Source organism: Melozone crissalis, unplaced genomic scaffold (assembly GCF_028551555.1).
Source record: "Melozone crissalis strain CALT ecotype California unplaced genomic scaffold, PUWL_Pcris_2 ptg000062l_1, whole genome shotgun sequence".
NCBI classification, from domain to species: domain Eukaryota; kingdom Metazoa; phylum Chordata; class Aves; order Passeriformes; family Passerellidae; genus Melozone; species Melozone crissalis.
Genome location: NW_026535840.1, coordinates 4750567 through 4767980, shown reverse-complemented (window position 1 = coordinate 4767980; position 17414 = coordinate 4750567). Strand labels below are relative to the sequence as shown.

Below are 17414 nucleotides of genomic sequence, written 5' to 3'. Positions count from 1 at the left end.
GAGCCTTAGCACACTCTTGCATTAACACTTTATTTGGATGTTGAGGAGGTGGGAGACAGGTGAGGTACACACTTTCCAACAGAATTTGGAAAGAAAAATCATAAAAAATGTATTTGTTCACTGAAAAGTCTCAGCTGCACAATAGCCTGAATATGCAGGCAGGGAGTGAAGTCTGACTCTGAATAAAACCCAGGTTTGCCCAGGATGTGCTGTGGGCCAAAAGCTCAGATGACTCTGTTTCCTTAGCTACAAGCTGGTATCTATTCAGCAGTGAGGCTTTAGCTGAAAATGGCTATAATCAGCATGGGGATGTTTTGCTTATGCTTTTGCCCAAACTGTTTTATAACCTGATGTGTCACCACTGTGCTGCTCAGGCTTTTCCACAGGATGCCTCTTTTTATTCTTTGCTTTTCTAAGCCTCTCTAAGCTTTTCTGGATGGGTCATTACAATGCCATCATTCCGTGCTGCCAGCAGTGCCAGGGGGCTGTGAGTGAGTGGCTGCAGGGAGGGGCAGAGCAGGGCCCAGGCTCTGCTCCGGGGCCCAGCAATGGCACCAGAGCCACGGGCAGGGCCTGAGCCCAGCAACTGCCCTGCACAGGAGGCACAACTTCTGCCCTGGGCAGTGCCCAGCCCTGAGCACATTGCCCACACGGCCTGGGGGCTCTCCTCCCTGGGGCTGGGGCACAGCTGGCTGCACACAGTGCTGTGCCCTGGGCTCTGGGATGGCCCTGCTGGGGCAGGGATGGGGACACCAGGTGCCCACTGAGCTCCTGCAGCCTCACACACCCTGGGGTCCTATGTTTATAATCAATACTGGTGGCCCTCTGGAGACAGCTCTTGAAGCATCCCTGGCTGCAGACTTTGTGTTCCCACTTGTTTTTACACAGCTGCTTATTCCTACTTGCTCTTGCTGGGAACTAAAAGAGTTAAAAGAAGTAGGACTCCTCTGAAGGTGTCTTTATCATGCCATAATTCCCTGACAGGATGGTGCAGCCTGGGGGCATCAGGGTCTGGTGCCAGGACAAGGGGAAAGGGCCTCAGGCTGGGCCAGGGGAGGCTCAGCTGGGACAGCAGCAGCAATTTCTGCATGGAAAGGGTGCTCAGGCCTTGGCAGGGGCTGCCCAGGGAGCTTTGCAGTGCCCAGCCCTGCAGGTGTCCCAGGAAGGGCTGGAGGTGGCACTCAGTGCTCTGGGCTGGGGACAAGGTGGGCACAGGGCACAGCTGGGACTCCACTTTTCTCACCTCAATGACCCTGGAATTCTGTGATTCTGTGATCTATGTGTGTCCCTTCCAACTCCAGAGATTCTATGATTCTTTAGAAATTCCACATGCCCCACGCTGCCAACCCCTGCAGCAGCCACCTCCAATCCCCTCACAGCATCACTACCTTACCTTGAGTGCCATCCAGCTGGTTTTTAGCAAAAAAAGAGGCAAAACCACCTGTGAAAGATCCTTCTTGGCTTTGGTCACTCATGTTGGAGGATAAAGTGAATTCTGAGGGGAGCTGCAGTCCCTGGCAGTGTTCCTGGTTTGGGATGAATTTCTCCCATGAAGAAGCAATAAAGAGAAGATTGTACTAACTTTTTAAAAATCTATCTATGCCACAGCTTCTCTAATGATAGAGATATTGACATCATAGCTGAAGTTTTCACAGAGCTCTGAGAAACAGAGATATCTTTAAAATTTACTTCCACATTCTTACTTGCCCCATTCCCAGCATGGCCTAGGCTCAGGGTTTTGACTGAAGTGGCCTTAATATTTCGCTAATTTAAATGCTAATTAGACTAATTTTATGAATACAACATGGTGGGCATTTGTTAGCAAGTTTCTGCTGTTGCCTTATGTCAGCAGATAGATTCTCTAAAACAGGACTCCGAGGGACAGCAGCACATTTTGTTACTAGTTAAACAAAGTGCATTTTTGGTAATAATAAACCTTAGAGTTGGTAATACATTGCAAAACTGTAGAGAAGAAAGAGGAGCAATTTTAAATTTTTAAGAACTAGCACATCTTGGACACTGACCACCAAGAAGAAGGTTGGGTTGTCCTGAGCCCATCTGCTCCACGGAGTTTGCTCTGATTTTTACATACAGAGAAAGACAACATACCTTGTCCCTGTTTCCTTACTGCAGCCCATCCAGTTGTTCTACCTGTACAGAGGAATTAAACCATTCCCCTCGTGTCTGACTGCGTATCGACTTTTTTTGTTTTTACTGAGCTCCATGAAGCCAGCGAGGCTCCACAGAGGCAGAGCAGATACCAAAGTAGGTCGGACGGCTCATGGCTCCCCTCAGGGTTCCGGGCTGGGGCGGGCGAAGCCGTGAGGGGACACGTAAAGCCGAGAGGGGTCGGCTAAAGCTGGGATGGAGCGAGTGATGCTGTCAGGAGCCATGAGGAGCTGGGGTGAGGCGAGTGATGCCGTGAAGGGGCGGGAGGGGCTGGGGCTGGGGCTGGGGCTGGGGCGGGCCCTGGGGCCGCTGAAGCCGTGAAGAGTCGGCCCCGCTCCGCCTCTTCCTGCGGCAGCCGCGCACTTGCAGCCATGGCGCCTCGCCGGGAAGCCGCTCTGATGCTGCTGCTCCTCGTCCTGCCGCTGGCGAGCGCGGGGCTGAGCGGCTACTTCGGCACCAAGTCCCGCTACGAGGAGGTGAACCCGCACCTGGTGAGCGACCCGCTGTCGCTGGGTCCCGGGGCGGGCGGGTCGCTGCCCGCCTCCTGCACTCCGCTGCAGCTCCGCGCCGTGCTCCGCCACGGCACCCGCTACCCCACGGCCGGGCAGATCCGCCGGCTGGGCGAGCTGCACGGCCGGCTGCTCCGCCGGGCCGCGGGAGCCGCCGCCTGCCCCGCCGCCGCCGCCCTGGCCGAGTGGCCCATGTGGTACGAGGAGAGCCTGGACGGGCGGCTGGCGCCGCAGGGCCGGCGCGACATGGAGCAGCTGGCGCGGCGCATGGCCGCCCGCTTCCCCGCGCTCTTCGCCGCCCGCCGCCGCCTGGCGCTGGCCAGCAGCTCCAAGCACCGCTGCCTGCAGAGCGGGGCCGCCTTCCGCCGCGGGCTCGGGCCCACCCTCGACTTCGGCGGCGACGGTGAGTGAGCGACACCGCCCCCTTCCCTGAGGTTTTTCCTGAAGGGCTGAGGGGGTCCCAGCTGTTCCAAGGGGATGGGGGAATTCTCGTGCTTTCTTTAGGTGTTCTCTGGGGACCTGCTCCCTGAGGGGTGAGGGAGACCCGTGCTCTGAGGGAATGGCTCCCGTGTCTCCCTGAGGGACTGGGGCAGTCCCTGGGACTCCCAGCTCCACCACAGGAGATGGAGGTGCCTCACAGCCTCTTTGCGGGATCTCCATCCCTTTCCTGAGGGAGCCCTGTGCTTTCATGGCTGGAGCCATGATCCATCCCTGAGGGTCTGCGGGACTCCTGATGGGTGGCTGGGAGAATCCCTCCCTGAAGGAGCTCTCAGAGGCATTGGGGATGTTCCCTGCTCTCCCTGTGTTTGTGAGGGACCTTGCACCCCCTCCATGGGGACACAGCCTGTCCCTTGATGGATGTCACATCCTGGTGCCTTTGGGGATGGTGCTGCTCCCTCTGACGCCCACGTTTGCTTTCAGAGGTGGAGGTTGAAGTTAACGACTCCCTGATGCGGTTCTTTGATCACTGTGCCAAGTTTGTGGTGCTGGTGGAGGAGAATGACACGGCCATGGGCCAGGTGAACGCCTTCAAAGAGGGGCCTGAGATGAAGAAGGTCCTGGAGAAGGTGGCCAGTGCTTTATGTTTACCAATGGAGGAGCTAAATGCAGGTAAGGAATTCCTGTCACTGATGGCTTCGGCTCCAAGGCTGGCCAAGAGCAGCTTCCAAGATGTGTAGTTATGCAGAGGAGGTAATTTAGAGTGGCTGTGACTTGGAGATGCAGTCTCTAATTAAGTGCATGAGACTGTAAGTCTGTGTTGGTGTTGCAGTAATGAATGCTTGTTGGATAGTGGTCAGAAGAAAAAGATGCATGAAAACATCTTTCCCCTAGATAAAATCAGCTCTACCTGGTTCTGGAGGGATTTGAATGTTTTAATTTTGCTTTTGTGAAACCCATTACAACTCTAGCACATAAATGACTTGAGGAAAAGCAGTCCTGTGTGTTAACTCCTGTTCAGAACAGAAGTGCTGGATTTCCCTGTATGGTTTTGGGGGGAAAAGCACCCCAAACTAAGTGCTGCTGTTGGGATTGCAGCATCAGGGACATGCTGGAGACAAAGTTCAACCTGGTGCTGCTTGCACACAGCTGCTGATGTGGAGGGGGTGTTTCCATGAGCTCACATCTTCCCTTTGACTCCTCTGACCTGGGTGGCTGCAACAGCAGCTGACACCTGTTTCACATCAGCTGATGGACAGCATTTAATGTGGAATGCTCTTGTTTTCCCTCTTATCATGATGTAATGCCAAGAACTTGCAGTCCAAAATTTGGGTTTTGCACAATAATCCTGTTAAACTGTGTATTTTTGGTGCTTGGTCTTTGTCCTGCCAAATATTTATTGGATGTCATTGTTTATATTGCCAAACAGTAATTACAATTCATTTTAGAGGTGAACTAAGGAGAGGAAGTTGCTACTTGTGTAGCAGTGATTTATTTATCTTTTTCTTGTTTGTTCAATTTATTGCAGATCTTGTTCAAGTGGCTTTTCTCACCTGCTCCTATGAGCTGGCCATAAAAAATGTGACTTCCCCATGGTGTTCACTCTTCAGTGAAGAAGATGCCAAGGTATGTGAGGCTTGGAGCAACCTGCTCTGGTGGGAAGTGTCCCTGCCTGTGGCAGGGGGTTTGGAATGAGGTGATGTCAAATGGCCTTCCATCCCAAACCTTTCTATAATCTGTGGTTTTAACATTATAGAACCACGTGATAAAATTCACTCCAGGGTACATCAAATGAGGTCTTGCAGGGCCTCTAAGACTCTCTGGTTTTGGGATCTATCAGCTCTCTAAACCAAGACAGAGCCCAGATAAATGTGACAAATGTTTGTTCCTCTTCTTTCAACTTTTTCTGATGTTCAGTAAGGCTCCCCCAAGGCTCTAAGAAAATTTTTACCCCTGGGAAAAGAGGAGACCTTTTCATAGATAGGTGTGTCTGAGAGGATCAGGGTCACCATGGGCTTCTGCTGAGCCCTGCCCTGTTCAGTCTGGTTATAAATAACTCAGCAGGGAGGTGGGAAATGGCTTTGATGCCAGGAATTGTCAGGAAGGGAGCAGAGAACAAGGAGAGCCCTGCGTGCTCTTGAATAATTCCAAGGCACAGTTCTGTCTGCTTGAGATGTGTGCGCGTCTCTGCAACTTGAAATCACACACAAAACAAGCTGGGCTGAAGGTGTGGGATGGATTCTGTGAGAAGAATGGCAAGCCAAGGGAAAATCAGAAGGGCTAAAAAAGCAGTGGGTAGTGGTTGTCTTATGTGCAGCACCTCAGGGTTTTTTTGTGATTGTTACCAGATGCTGAATTTGGTCACTCTTTGGTCTGATCTGTTGTCTGGTATTGTGGTGTTTGTGAGGGTCCCCAGGATGAGGTGAGAGATGAGAATCTGACTCCTTGTTCTCAGAAGGCAAATTTATTATTTATGATATTATAATTTATGAAAAGAATGCAATACTAAAACTATACTAAACTACAGAGAAAGGATACATGAGAAGGTTTCACAAGAATGATAATGAAAACTTGTGACTGACTCGGAGTCTGACACAGCTGCTGGTGATTGGTTCCATGTGAATTGTTTCTTCTAATGGCCAGTCAAATATTCACCTGTTGGTAAACAATGTCCAAGCCACATTCCAAAGCAGAAATCAGATAATTATTGTTTTCATTCCTCTCTGAGGCTTCTCAGCTTCCCAGGAGAAAATCCTGGGCAAGGAGGATTTTTCAGACACAGTGACGTGGTTTTATGCTGAAACGGTTTGAACTGGAGCCCTGATGTTTGGGGTTGTTTTTGTGTCATGTCTCCAGGCTGTGAGCTTTTTGGTGCAGCAATAAAAACTTGTGAACTCCAATTTCAGGTGCTGGAATACCTGAATGACCTGAAGCAGTACTGGAAGAGAGGATATGGCTACGACATCAACAGTCGCTCCAGCTGCATTTTATTCCAGGATATCTTCCAGCACTTGGACAAAGCAGTGGAGGAGAGTAAAAGGTAAATCCAGAGCCTGCAGTGCTTTGGGTGTGAGCTTTCTGTGCTCAATCTGAGCTGGGTTTCATTGAAAGGAAATTCAGTATTTTACTTCTCAATGTAGCAACAACAGGAGAGCTGGAGCTAGGAGAATTTTAATAGTGAGAATACAATTTTTACTGGAGCAGTATTACTTTAAAGAGTATATTTTTTTTGCTTTCATTGATGCTTTTGTACTCAGCTCAAGTATTTCCATCTTTTACCTTGCTGATCCACACAGGCCTTCAGGGAACTGCTGCTTGGTAGTGGTGTTCTCTTCCTGCAGTTTGAGAGGAGACAATGAATTAAAATAATAGAGCTTTCTTGTTAAGAGTGTCCTCGTTAAAAATAATTTGTTGCTTAAATGTTGATTTGCAGCCTGTGTTCATGTTCTGAACAATTAGAAATTCATGGTTAATAATCAGTCACATGAATTAACACCTTAGCAGATTAGTATGGAAATTTTATAGAAGGATATCAAGGACAGGGCCATAAGATTGTATAATGGAAGGAGAGTGATCAATTTTGTTCCCTTTTAGTGTGATTTCCTCTTTGAGCAGTGAGAGCCTTTCAATCCTTACATTAGCACACTAATTGCAGCTGTGTGTCTATCAAACATCCCTGTAAGTTTAATAACAACAATTTTTAAAAACTCAAGAGCTGTAGTTGGAAGAAAGAGGTACAGATGGAGATTTCTGATTTTTTTGGGAGGTGTCGAGGCAGAGCTCCCAAGCACAGTGGTAACTTTGTCTTTCAGCACTGGCTATGGAAGTTCATTTGCAACACCAGGGGCTCCCGTGTTTTGCCATCACAGAGGGAAGCAGGCAGTGAATGCAGAGAATCAGGACCCTAAATCTTGTACAATCCCAAGCTGGGTGAGCAGTGTCCAGGATGAGCCTCATCCCAAACAGGAACGGGAGTGCTACAGGAATGTGTTACTCCCTTCCACAACAGAAGGTGGCAGTCATAAAGCACTGGAGACCTGGGAATAAACGGGGTTGGGTAACCTGGAGAGCATGTGGGAATCTGCCAGAGCCAGCTTGTCTCCCGTGGAATGTAGGGAGCAGAGGTGCAGCTAATCCCAGTTCATCTACAGAGAGATTTATCTCTTTCATCTATGTAGAGAGACACCCTGTGGCAGTGTGAGACTCAATGAAAATGAGAAAAAATACAAATAAAATATAGAAAAGTCTGTCTTTTTATAGTGATGGTCAACTTCAAGGCAGCAGGTTAAACATTTTTGCAGCTTTTTCAGAAAATGAGCTTTTGTGATGATGAAATGGCTTTCAGTGGAATGTTACTTCAATTTAACAGTGTTTAACATGGATTTATAACCAGCTGCTTGCTCTAAAAATTTAAGAAATTACTCTAAAACATTTAAGAAAAAGAAATTTTCTTCCAGGCATTGTCTTTGCTCCAAAATCTCTTTTCTCTTTGGAAAGCTTAGATTGGCCTGTCCAGAAGTAAAGGGGAAGCATTTCTGTTCTGGGAAGAAGCTGAGGGATCTGGGTTGTCTGTGCTGCTCAGACTGGACAGTGGAGAGCAGCGTTGGCAAAGCTGCATTTTTGTGGCACACTTCATGCCTTTATGTTCAATAGCTTTGTTCTGTTTTCATTCCCAGTGAAATCAAAAAGAAACCTGGTTCTGCCATGAAGTGATTGTTGCCCTTGCAATCTTATCACCAAACTTAGTTGTCTTATCAAAGCTTGATTTTATTTCCTTGGTAGAAAACCCTTCCTTCTGGTTAGTCTGTCCTTAATAACATGATGAAGGTGTAATAAATACCAACTGCTGATCAGTCCCACTTTCAGTTTGCAGTGCAGAAGTTTCAGATGTTTTCAGGCTCTCCCATCACATGAATTCCAATATAACTCTGGGGTTTAAACTGGGGATAATCTCTTCTGTGCAGGTCTTGCTGTTAAAAGCTGTGAAAGGGAAAGGTTGGGGGCCAGGACTCTCTTTCTTCCATATAAATTTTCTTAGTTACAAAAACATAATGAGATGGATATAAAATGAAAGCATTTCTGTTTAAGAAATAGACTTTGGTTGAAAGTTTCTCTTGTTCCATATCAAACCCATGTGATTTGCTCTACTGAAATGGCATAGTTGAGCAGTTGTCTTGTCTTCACTTTTATAAAGAATTGTGGTTTTTCCCAAGGGGATACAAAATAACCAGGGAAGCTGATGCAGAATTACTTTTCACTGCTGCTTTTCCCAGCAGTTTAATGAACAGTGTTTTGCCTAAGGAAGTCTATGTATGTTGATGAGAAATTCAGGTATTTTGGTGCTTAATGCAATGTGAAGCTGCTCATCTGATTTTAAAAATCTCTGCAGCTGCATGCTTGGGCAGAGGTGGATTTGCAAATCACTTGTGGCACACTTTAAAGCACATCAGCTATTCACTAAAGCTCTTTTAGACTTTCCATTTTTTTCCCTCTAGCTTCAAATATTTAACATTACTATTTCCTGCTGAAAGAATAAAAAATATTATTCCTTGTACTGTCCAAATGGGTTATCATAAGCAAATTGGGAGGATGCTTTGTGCAGCCATCTCAGTATTTGCAGTGTATTGATAATACTAGCTTAGCTGTAAATATGCATTGCAAAATATTTGGTGATGGTTTCCTCTTAGAGAGTAAATGGGTCCAAGGTATTTACAAAAAAAAAAAAAAAAGACTAGTTTGAATATGATTCAAGATCAATTGAAGGTGATCTTTGTGATTTATGGTAAACAGACCAATTTGGCAATTTATTGGTAGCTTTTATTGTTGCATGTAATTTGCCTTGCTCTTTGCAGGTCACTTCCCAACACAATTGGGACCTCTCAGGAGTCAATTACTGCTGTGCCCTAATTATTCCTCCAAACCTATGACTCGGTACAAAGGAGTCTAATGGATGATCTAAAACCACCTCACAGGTCAAAACTCTACAAAGGGAAGTGAGCAAAAAGCTTCTGCATATGCAGCAGCAATGAAATAATTAGATTGAAAATCCCCTTTTTGCTCAGGTTCTGAGTTTTTTATGGAAACCCCTTCACTGCTGCTGGGGTGGCTTTCATTAATAAACAATCCATGTCTCACTCAGCAGCTCTGGTGGGCTTTGATTGCTCCATCTTTCAGAAGTGGGACTTCTGACATGACTGAAAGGAATTTTACAGAGGTGTGGAATTCACCCCAGATCCTTGTGGCACATTCAGCAGCATCCCTGTGCCTGCATTTCTGATGTGTGTGTGTTTCAATTTCTCAGATCTTCTCCCAGAGAGCTGGGCAGCCCGGGGTCTCTCCCCTGGGAGTGTGCCTGTCCATCTGTCCAGCCAGAATTAGAGATTTAAAGTTTCTTGTGCCTTTCAGACTCCCCAGCATGTCCTCAATCTCATTAATTAGTTAATGAATACTTTTTCAGATCTATCCTGAGCAAGTATCTGAGCAGCTTTGATAGAGCCCTACCCTTTTATGTGAGAATGAAAAAGCCAAACTAAACACTCACAGACAAATGGAGTGGTCTGACCAGTGCCCACCTTGGCTTTGCCAGGTGCCAGCAGCCTCTTGGTTTGGTTTTGGCTCGTGATGGATCAGCACTGAGCATTATTGTGGTGCTGCTACAGGAGTGCATTTCACCTCTGAGGTTTCAAACAATGGCAGAGGTGAGATCAGCCGGGAAAGAGCCTTTGGAAGTGCAGTAGCTCCCAGTGAAACACAAGGAGGCCTAGCCTAATTACCTCCAGCTGATAAAGTGTTGCAGGACTAGATAAGAGCCTTTAAATCAGGGCTTTTAATGAGTTCTGTGCAGTCCAGTCAGCTTTTCAGGTTTCTTTTTGTCATCAGTGAGCTTATTCCTTGTTGCAACAAAAGAAAATTTTCTGCTGTCAGTATTAGTGGTGGCATTTCCTTGTTTTGGTGCTGATTCTGGGAATGATTGGCTGTCTTTATGGTGGAAATTTTGATATATGAGGACTTTACTATTTGACAGATATATATTTTAAGTTTTTTTAGTTCTTCTTCCCACTGGTGAAAACCCTCTGAGCTTGAACACTGTTAAATATTTCTGCTGCCCTCTGAGTGCCACCACTGCCTTCCCTGGTCTCTGCTGCTTCCTGCTTTGTTTAGGGTTTGTCCAGCTTCTTTTTCCATGAAATAAATCACAGGGGGAAGTGAGAAGGATGGAGAATTCATCCCACAGTTGAAAGCAGGTTTTGGAGTCCTCTGACCTGCCTTTTTATTAGGGAGAAAAGGGACAGCATGTAGTCTGAGCTTGCTTGTTAAACAAGTGGTAAATCTTACCTTCTGTGCAGTTGTTGGAGGGATTTTTACAGGAGGTTTGAGGGTTGGCTGGTTGAGCTTTGCTGCAGGAAATGTTTCATCTTATCCCACTGTTTCCTGGGGTTTGAGTTATTTCTAACTGAAAATCCAGTCAGTGCTTAGGAAATAAATTTTGGTTAAAGGAAAGTTCACTTTTTCCATATGGAAAATGAACTGTCAGTACTGGGAAGAGAAGGAATGATCTGCTCTGGATGAGCTGATGCAGAAGATTCAGAGTTAAACCCAAATCTGCTGAGATCCAGGAGAACTAGAATGTACCTGGATGATAGATCCCACATCTGTGCTTTTCCATGATGCTTTTTCTTTTCCCCCATGGTGAGATTCAGCTTTTGGGGTCGTGCCGCTGAATTGTTCAGTACTTTCTGTGGCCAGACTTACTTCAAAGGTAAAAAAAAAACCCCATAAAACCCCAAAAGTGGGCAGTTGAGGAGCTGGCACATCTCTCCAGTGAAACCTCCTTGTCTCTGCCTCCTGAGGGCCCCTTCTGCTCATTGCAAGTGCCCCATGAAATGAATATAAAACCAATCACTTTCAGACAAGCTGCTGATATTTATGGCAGAGTTTTATGCACAATCCCCTCACAGGTGGCAATGAGATTCCCTCAGTGGGCTTTCCCCAGCCATGCACATAAAAAGGAGAGGAAAGGTGGATTGAAATGCCATTAAGTAATTGCCAGAGTGCAATGTGGAGAACTTTGATGCTTCCAGCAAGACACTGAGTCACTGGTAGATTGTGAGGCAAGCTGAGCATGGAAAACATCTGCCATTAATATTTTATTAACCTGTGCTGCTGTTTATCACTGCTTTGTTGTTTGTTCTGCCCTTACAAGGAATGCAGGGCCAGTGGCAACCTTTGCCTGTGGGTATTCTCTGAAGACCATCTGTCATCATTCTCCCCACAATTAAAAATATTGCAGGGTAACCTTGATGGCTGTTGTGATTGTCATTGCTGGCTGATAGCAAACCACATCTGAGCTGGAGTCCAGACCCTGGCCCTGAACAGGGAGTGCTGGAACAGTCTGGGAAATCACCAGTGCTGCTGGGTTCAGGAGCCTGTGGAGAACTCAGGGTTGTGCTGTATCAGGAAACAGCTTTAATCTTCATTACACTAATCCAGTGGGATGGTGCTGAGTGGGAGAGGTTTGCTTTGCCTCCCAAGGCTGCTTGGCCTGTTGGCATGAGGATTTTATGAGACTGAAGCAAGTGAAGGAAAAAGTCAAGCTACACTGAGAGTGAGCACCTTGTTCAGTCCTTCCTTTCCCACTTCTTCCTTTGTTCTTAAAATCTTCTCTGTGCTATAATTTGTTTCCTGCTTTGCAAACATTTACCTTGCTGGTTTTCTGATTTATTTTTTGCTCTATTTTTTGTCATTTACTTCCATTTCAACATTCCTGCTTAGCATCACCTGGAAAGTAAAGCTGAACTTTGCTTAAAGCCAGCTTTGATAGCCAGAATGTTAATTTATTTTTGTCTTAGCATTTCTGAAGCCTTTTTTGAGGGGTCTGTGGGGTCAGTAATGCCTATGTGAAATTGTTTTGGAGATTCTAGCAGCATATTTGCATTCCCGGCTTCCCTCTTAGACCATGCAGCTGGGAAGACATGAAAATACAAATAATTAAATAAGAGAAATATTGAAAAAGCATCTCCAGGAGAGAATTAGAATTCCAAGCCAGTCTTGTAGAAATAAAAAAATGCTCCACACTAGTATTGCTGAGCACCTTGATGAATCTGATGCACCTCAGCAGTGTTAGGGTGGCTCTTTAAAAGGAAAGCATTCCTCTTGGAGCTCTTGGGAGGGATCAGCAAATATAAAATAGGGTGGTTGGTAGCTACAGTTATGGTTTCCAAACATCCTTCTGAACAGGTTTCCTTATCTAAAGGAATCAGGCAGCTGGGGTTACAGGGAGAGGTCCTTACAGAGGGGAAAACTTGATAAAATTACAAGAAATGAGGGTAGGGACAGCTGATTGATTTTTCCTAGCAGAGATAGAGCTGGAAAGATCTGACCTGCTTGGAATGTTGAGAAGAGCTGACAAGTTCAGTGGCATTGCAAATGTGGCAGTTTTATTCCAGATAAATGAGATGAAGTGTTTCTACAAGGGAGATTGTGAAAGGACCTGGGGAGACTGACTGGGCTGGAAAACTGCAGAGCTGTCAAGTAATCCACATGGGGAAAAATGATTTTCTTATCAGCTGTTGGGTAGAATCTGGGAGAGCCTATTGCTCAGGGGCTCTTAGGAGGTTGTTGTAGCTGTCTGAGATATCTCACACTTCAGGCATGTGGGGTTTGGAGCAGCCTGGCCTGTGGAGGGTGTTCCTGACAGGGACAGGGAGCTGGAATGAGATGAAATTTAGGGTCCCAGTCCAAATAACTCCTTGTTGGATATCAGGAATTAAGCAGAGAGCTCATGGGTGTAGCATTGATTTCAGTGTAGCTTATGGTTCTTGAGTGTTGTGCATTCTGATATTGTGATCTAAAGGGATGTGGAAAATTGTGGAAGGACTGAGGAAGGATTTCTCAGCTTGGAAAAAACACTATTGCAGAGCTGTCAGAATGGATTAAATGGGACATGGAATCTACAGATAGAAAAATGAAGAGCAGTGTGTGAAGCTGTGCAGCTCCTCACCACAGGACATTGTGTGTGCCAGAAATGCACGTGGATTGAGGGAGAGATTTGGCAAAGCTGGGGTTCATTAGGAGCCACCTCTGGCCCTGGAGACTTCTGAGCTGGAAATTGCAGGAGATCAAAGGAGTGGCCTCCTGTTTCCTTCCACAGACATCTGTGTCTGGCTGCTGTGACAGGAGGGATGTGAATGTGTCCTAAAAACTAAAAATACCTCCCTGCAGGTGTGTGTGGATGGGAAGGATACATGTGAACTGGTCAAGTGCACAAGAGAGGGAAAAGAAAGGGATTCAAGGATTTAAAAGCTTTATAATTTTAAAGTGAGTGAAAGAATCATAAATAGCAAGGGGAGAACACGAGCAGGAGCATTGGTTTTGGAGGAGCTGGAAGAGTGTGGTGAATGTGAAGATCTTGGTGCAACAGAGGCATAGGTGGGGGAAAATCCACTGTCCTCCACAGAGAACCTTTATGTGGTTTGGAGGCTGCTGCTTTTGAGCAGAAAACAGAGGCAGGGTTTGGATGTATTTTTTAAGGGCTGTTTTGTCTAAGGGGAGGGTGTGAGGAGTGGGGTCAGAAGGGCTCAGGCTCACCAGGAGCGTGGCACAAGGTGTGTGTCAGACTGCACAAACACCAGTGCACCATCCTGGCCCAGCACTGAATTCCTGCTGAGCTGATCAAAGCTCCAATCCCCAGGTAAATCTCCCACTTAACCATTTCTCCATTGCTTTGGAAACTCCTCCTTTTCAGAGCAGTCAAGATGTGTCTCCTGAAAGCTGAACCTGTATTTACCTGTGCTGGATTTACATGGGCCACTTGGAACTGGTCCCCAAAAGCCATCATCCTCCTCTGGAGCAAGGGTCAGATTTTCCTCTTGGCTGGAGTTTCCTGGCACAGCCAGCCAGCTCTTATCTCCCCTTTGGCTGAGCACTGTGTGTAACCTTTTGTTACATAAGCTGTCCTGGGTCATGGTTCGAGGCAGTGCCTTGATTTGCTGACCTGTTCCTGAGGGAGCATCGTCTCCTCCTGGACTGCTTGGTGCCCTCAGGAATTGGTAACAGCAGTGCTCCTGCTGGTCATTGGGGCTGCCACGCTGGGGAGGGACAGTCTGGATTTCTGTCTTCAGGCTAAATTTGGTAAAAGCTGCTGATGATTTGGAGGAAACTCTCTACATCTAATGAAGGGCTTGGCTGTGTGAGCTGCAGTCCCTTCCCTGCAGAAATTGCTGCTGCTGTCCCAGCTGAGCCTCCCCTGGCCCAGCCTGAGGCCCTTTCCCCTTGTCCTGTCCCTGTTCCCTGGCAGCACAGCCCGACCCCCCCTGGCTGTCCCCTCCTGGCAGGGAGTTGTGCAGAGCCACAAGGGTCCCCTGAGCCTCCTTTGCTCCAGGCTGAGCCCCTTGCCAGCTCCCTCAGCCCCTCCTGGGGCTCCATTCCCTGCCCTGGACACGCTCCAGCCCCTGCAGGGCTTTCTGGCCAGGAGGGCCCAGAACTGGACACAGCCCTCAGGTCCCTCAGCAGGGCCAGCCCAGGGTACAGGCCCTGCCATGGGCTGGCACAGCCAGGGCCCATTGGCCTCGTGCCCCCTGGGCACCCCTGGGCTCCTGCCCAGCCCTGGCACAGCCCCAGGGCCTTTCTCCAGGGCCCTTTGCAGCCCCTGTGCCCAGCCTGGAGCTGCAGGGCCTGGCACTTGCTGAACCTCACTGTGTTGGCCTTGGATCCATACTTGGACAAAGTTTAGGAAGCTGCATTTAAAATGTCTGTACCAGACTGCAATTCCCAAAGAGGTTTTTCTCACAGGTTCAAGGTGTCCCTCAGCCGTGGTTTTGTTTTAAGGCACAACCTCTTGCTCATCCCTTCTGGTTCTTTTCTTTTGTAGCTCCAAACCCATTTCCTCACCTTTGATTGTCCAAGTGGGGCACGCAGAGACCCTGCAGCCCCTGCTTGCCCTGATGGGTTACTTCAAGGACAAGGAGCCCCTCCTGGCCACCAACTTCGCGCGGCAAGAACAGCGCAAGTTCCGCAGCGGCCGCATCGTGCCCTACGCCGCCAACCTGGTGTTCGTGCTCTACCACTGCGACCACGTCAACGCCTCCCAGCAGGAGTACCAGGTGCAGCTGCTGCTCAATGAGAGGCTGCTGCCCTTCTTGCACTCCAACGAGACCACCTCCACCTACACTGACCTCAAGGATTACTACAAGGACATCCTGGAGAACTGCCACTTCAAGGAGGAGTGTGAACTGCCCCAGCTCAACGTCACTGCCGTGGATGAGCTGTGAGGGAATGAAGTGTTCTGCACATTGCTCTGGGCTCAGTTCCACAGCTGTTGGGAACAAGCACTTTGGATGATTTGCTGCTGCTGTGTTGACTTTCTAACCTTGCAGATCTGGGGGGTTGTCTCAGCTCGGTGCGCTGGTTCTTTGTTGCATAAGCACAACTGCTGTCACAGGGAAGTTGTAACAAATGCGTGATGCAAGACACAAATACCTGTGTGTTTATGTGTGCAAATAAGCTGATTTCATTGGTCACTGCTGTTGTGAATGGGCCACAGATGGATTTAAGAGCTGGGGCAGCTTCTATTTTATTGAATCTGAAGGTGGTTGGACTGATTCAGTGTTGCTTTCTGCTGCCTGTGTTTCTAGCTGCTGTTTTCCTGTGCCACGCATGAAATATTTCAAACCTTTTTTTGATCCTTTTCTCAAGCTTCTAGAAGGGAGAGGGTACATAGTTCTTCTCCACAGCTGAACAACTTCTGTCTGGACAGCGCCATTTCTATTTTGGGCATTTTAAAGCAGGAGGAGTTCCTGCATGCATCACCTGCTTGAAAAGGGACAAGGAATTAAAAGTCTTAAGCTCATCATCAACCCATCCTGCATAGCAAGTTAGTCTCCAGGGTAAGTAAATTATCTTTAAAAAGAAGTAGGGGAAAAAAAAAAAAGAAATAAAAGTGAGGGAGTGGAAAGTAGCCACTCTTCCTTTTAGGCGCTCTGGGAAATGCAGCAGTTGTTTAAATACTTTGGAGTGTCCTTTCAGTAACACCATCCATTTCTGGTGTTATGTGGGCCAGGGCACTCAGGTTAGGCTGTGCCATGGCTCTCAATCTCTTGGTCCTGTCCAGGTGCTGACAGTTTCCCTACCAGCCCTGGCTGGAAAGCACCTCTGATGTCTCCAGCCTCCAGCTTGAAATGGACTTGTTGCTGACTCTAAATCCAGTTTTTTGAACTTTATAAAGATTGGGCTGAGGCTTGATTTCTGCTGACTTTAAGACACCAAACAAGCTGCCACTTATGCAGGCCTTACACATTTGGTGTGCCACCTTGCTTTTGAAATGCAGCTGGTTTTAAAGAGGTGAATGGCATAGAAGGACTGGTGATGTTTTAAAGGAAGTGCACTTTAAGTAGGTTCCCTCATGCCTGAAAGCTGGGAAGTGTTTTGGAGCTCTGCAGTGTGATAGCAAAAGGAAAACTGAAGACAGCTGCTGAGAAATGTCAGAAAAAGATTCCTTCATCACCTGCAAGGGAATGGTTGTTTGACCAGGTTGGCCCAAAGCAAATGAAGGATGGATTTTTGGTGCTGGCAGCTCTTGAAGTGTGCACTCTCACCATGTAATGAGCATCCAGAGCTCACCCTGTAATGTGGGATTTGTTTTGCTGTGTTTCCTGGGCAGGAGGTGAAGGGATTACCACAGCATGGCCTGCAGCACTTGAGGGTATAAATGTCTGTAGTGCACCTGATAAATGCTTTTTGAGGGCTCACCCCCAGAACTGGAAACTTAACTGCTGCAGAAACAGAAAAAAGCCAAACTTCAAGTTGAGAAGTTACACTTAGTGTATGTGGGTTTTTAATTTTTTTTTCTTGAGGACTCAGCCTTTGGTCACTTTTTTCTTCTTAATATACCTTGTATAAAAGCACTTCATGTTTACATCCTGTAAGTTAAGGAGCAGTTGAACACCTGGTTTTTGCTGCTCTGAGTTCAGGGCATTTCCCTACCTGTGCTTGCAGGGCCCTGTTTGGTTTGTGCACCACGTGCTGCAGAGATCACTGAAGATACTGATTCAAATATTTCAGCACTTAGCTGTGTAAAATGTTTGAATCGGTATCCACAGCTCTTTCTGAAGTTGGGGAAATGGTTAGGGAGGAGTTGAGTGCTGCAAGAAGCACAGGAATATAGGTCAGGATAATTGTCAGCCCCTGCATATGACTCCTGCTCAATCACCTTTGCGTGGCTTCTTTTGCACATGATCCTACCTGGAGACTAAGTCAACTGATGGAAATGGTTGTGACAGAGCCCAGTTAAGAACTTTATTG

The 17414-nt window shown here is 47.2% G+C and overlaps 1 protein-coding gene across 1 annotated transcript; it reads left to right on the top strand.

The window, feature by feature from the left end:
* Nucleotides 1–2509: 2509 nt before the first annotated feature.
* On the top strand, nucleotides 2510–16175 carry MINPP1 (multiple inositol-polyphosphate phosphatase 1). The gene is made up of 5 exons (XM_054288389.1): nucleotides 2510–3081; nucleotides 3600–3788; nucleotides 4645–4742; nucleotides 6023–6156; nucleotides 14986–16175. Exons 1-5 carry the CDS (start codon nucleotides 2541–2543, stop codon nucleotides 15383–15385), a joined length of 1362 nt encoding a protein of 453 aa, XP_054144364.1. The 5' UTR covers nucleotides 2510–2540; the 3' UTR covers nucleotides 15386–16175.
* Nucleotides 16176–17414: the final 1239 nt, after the last annotated feature.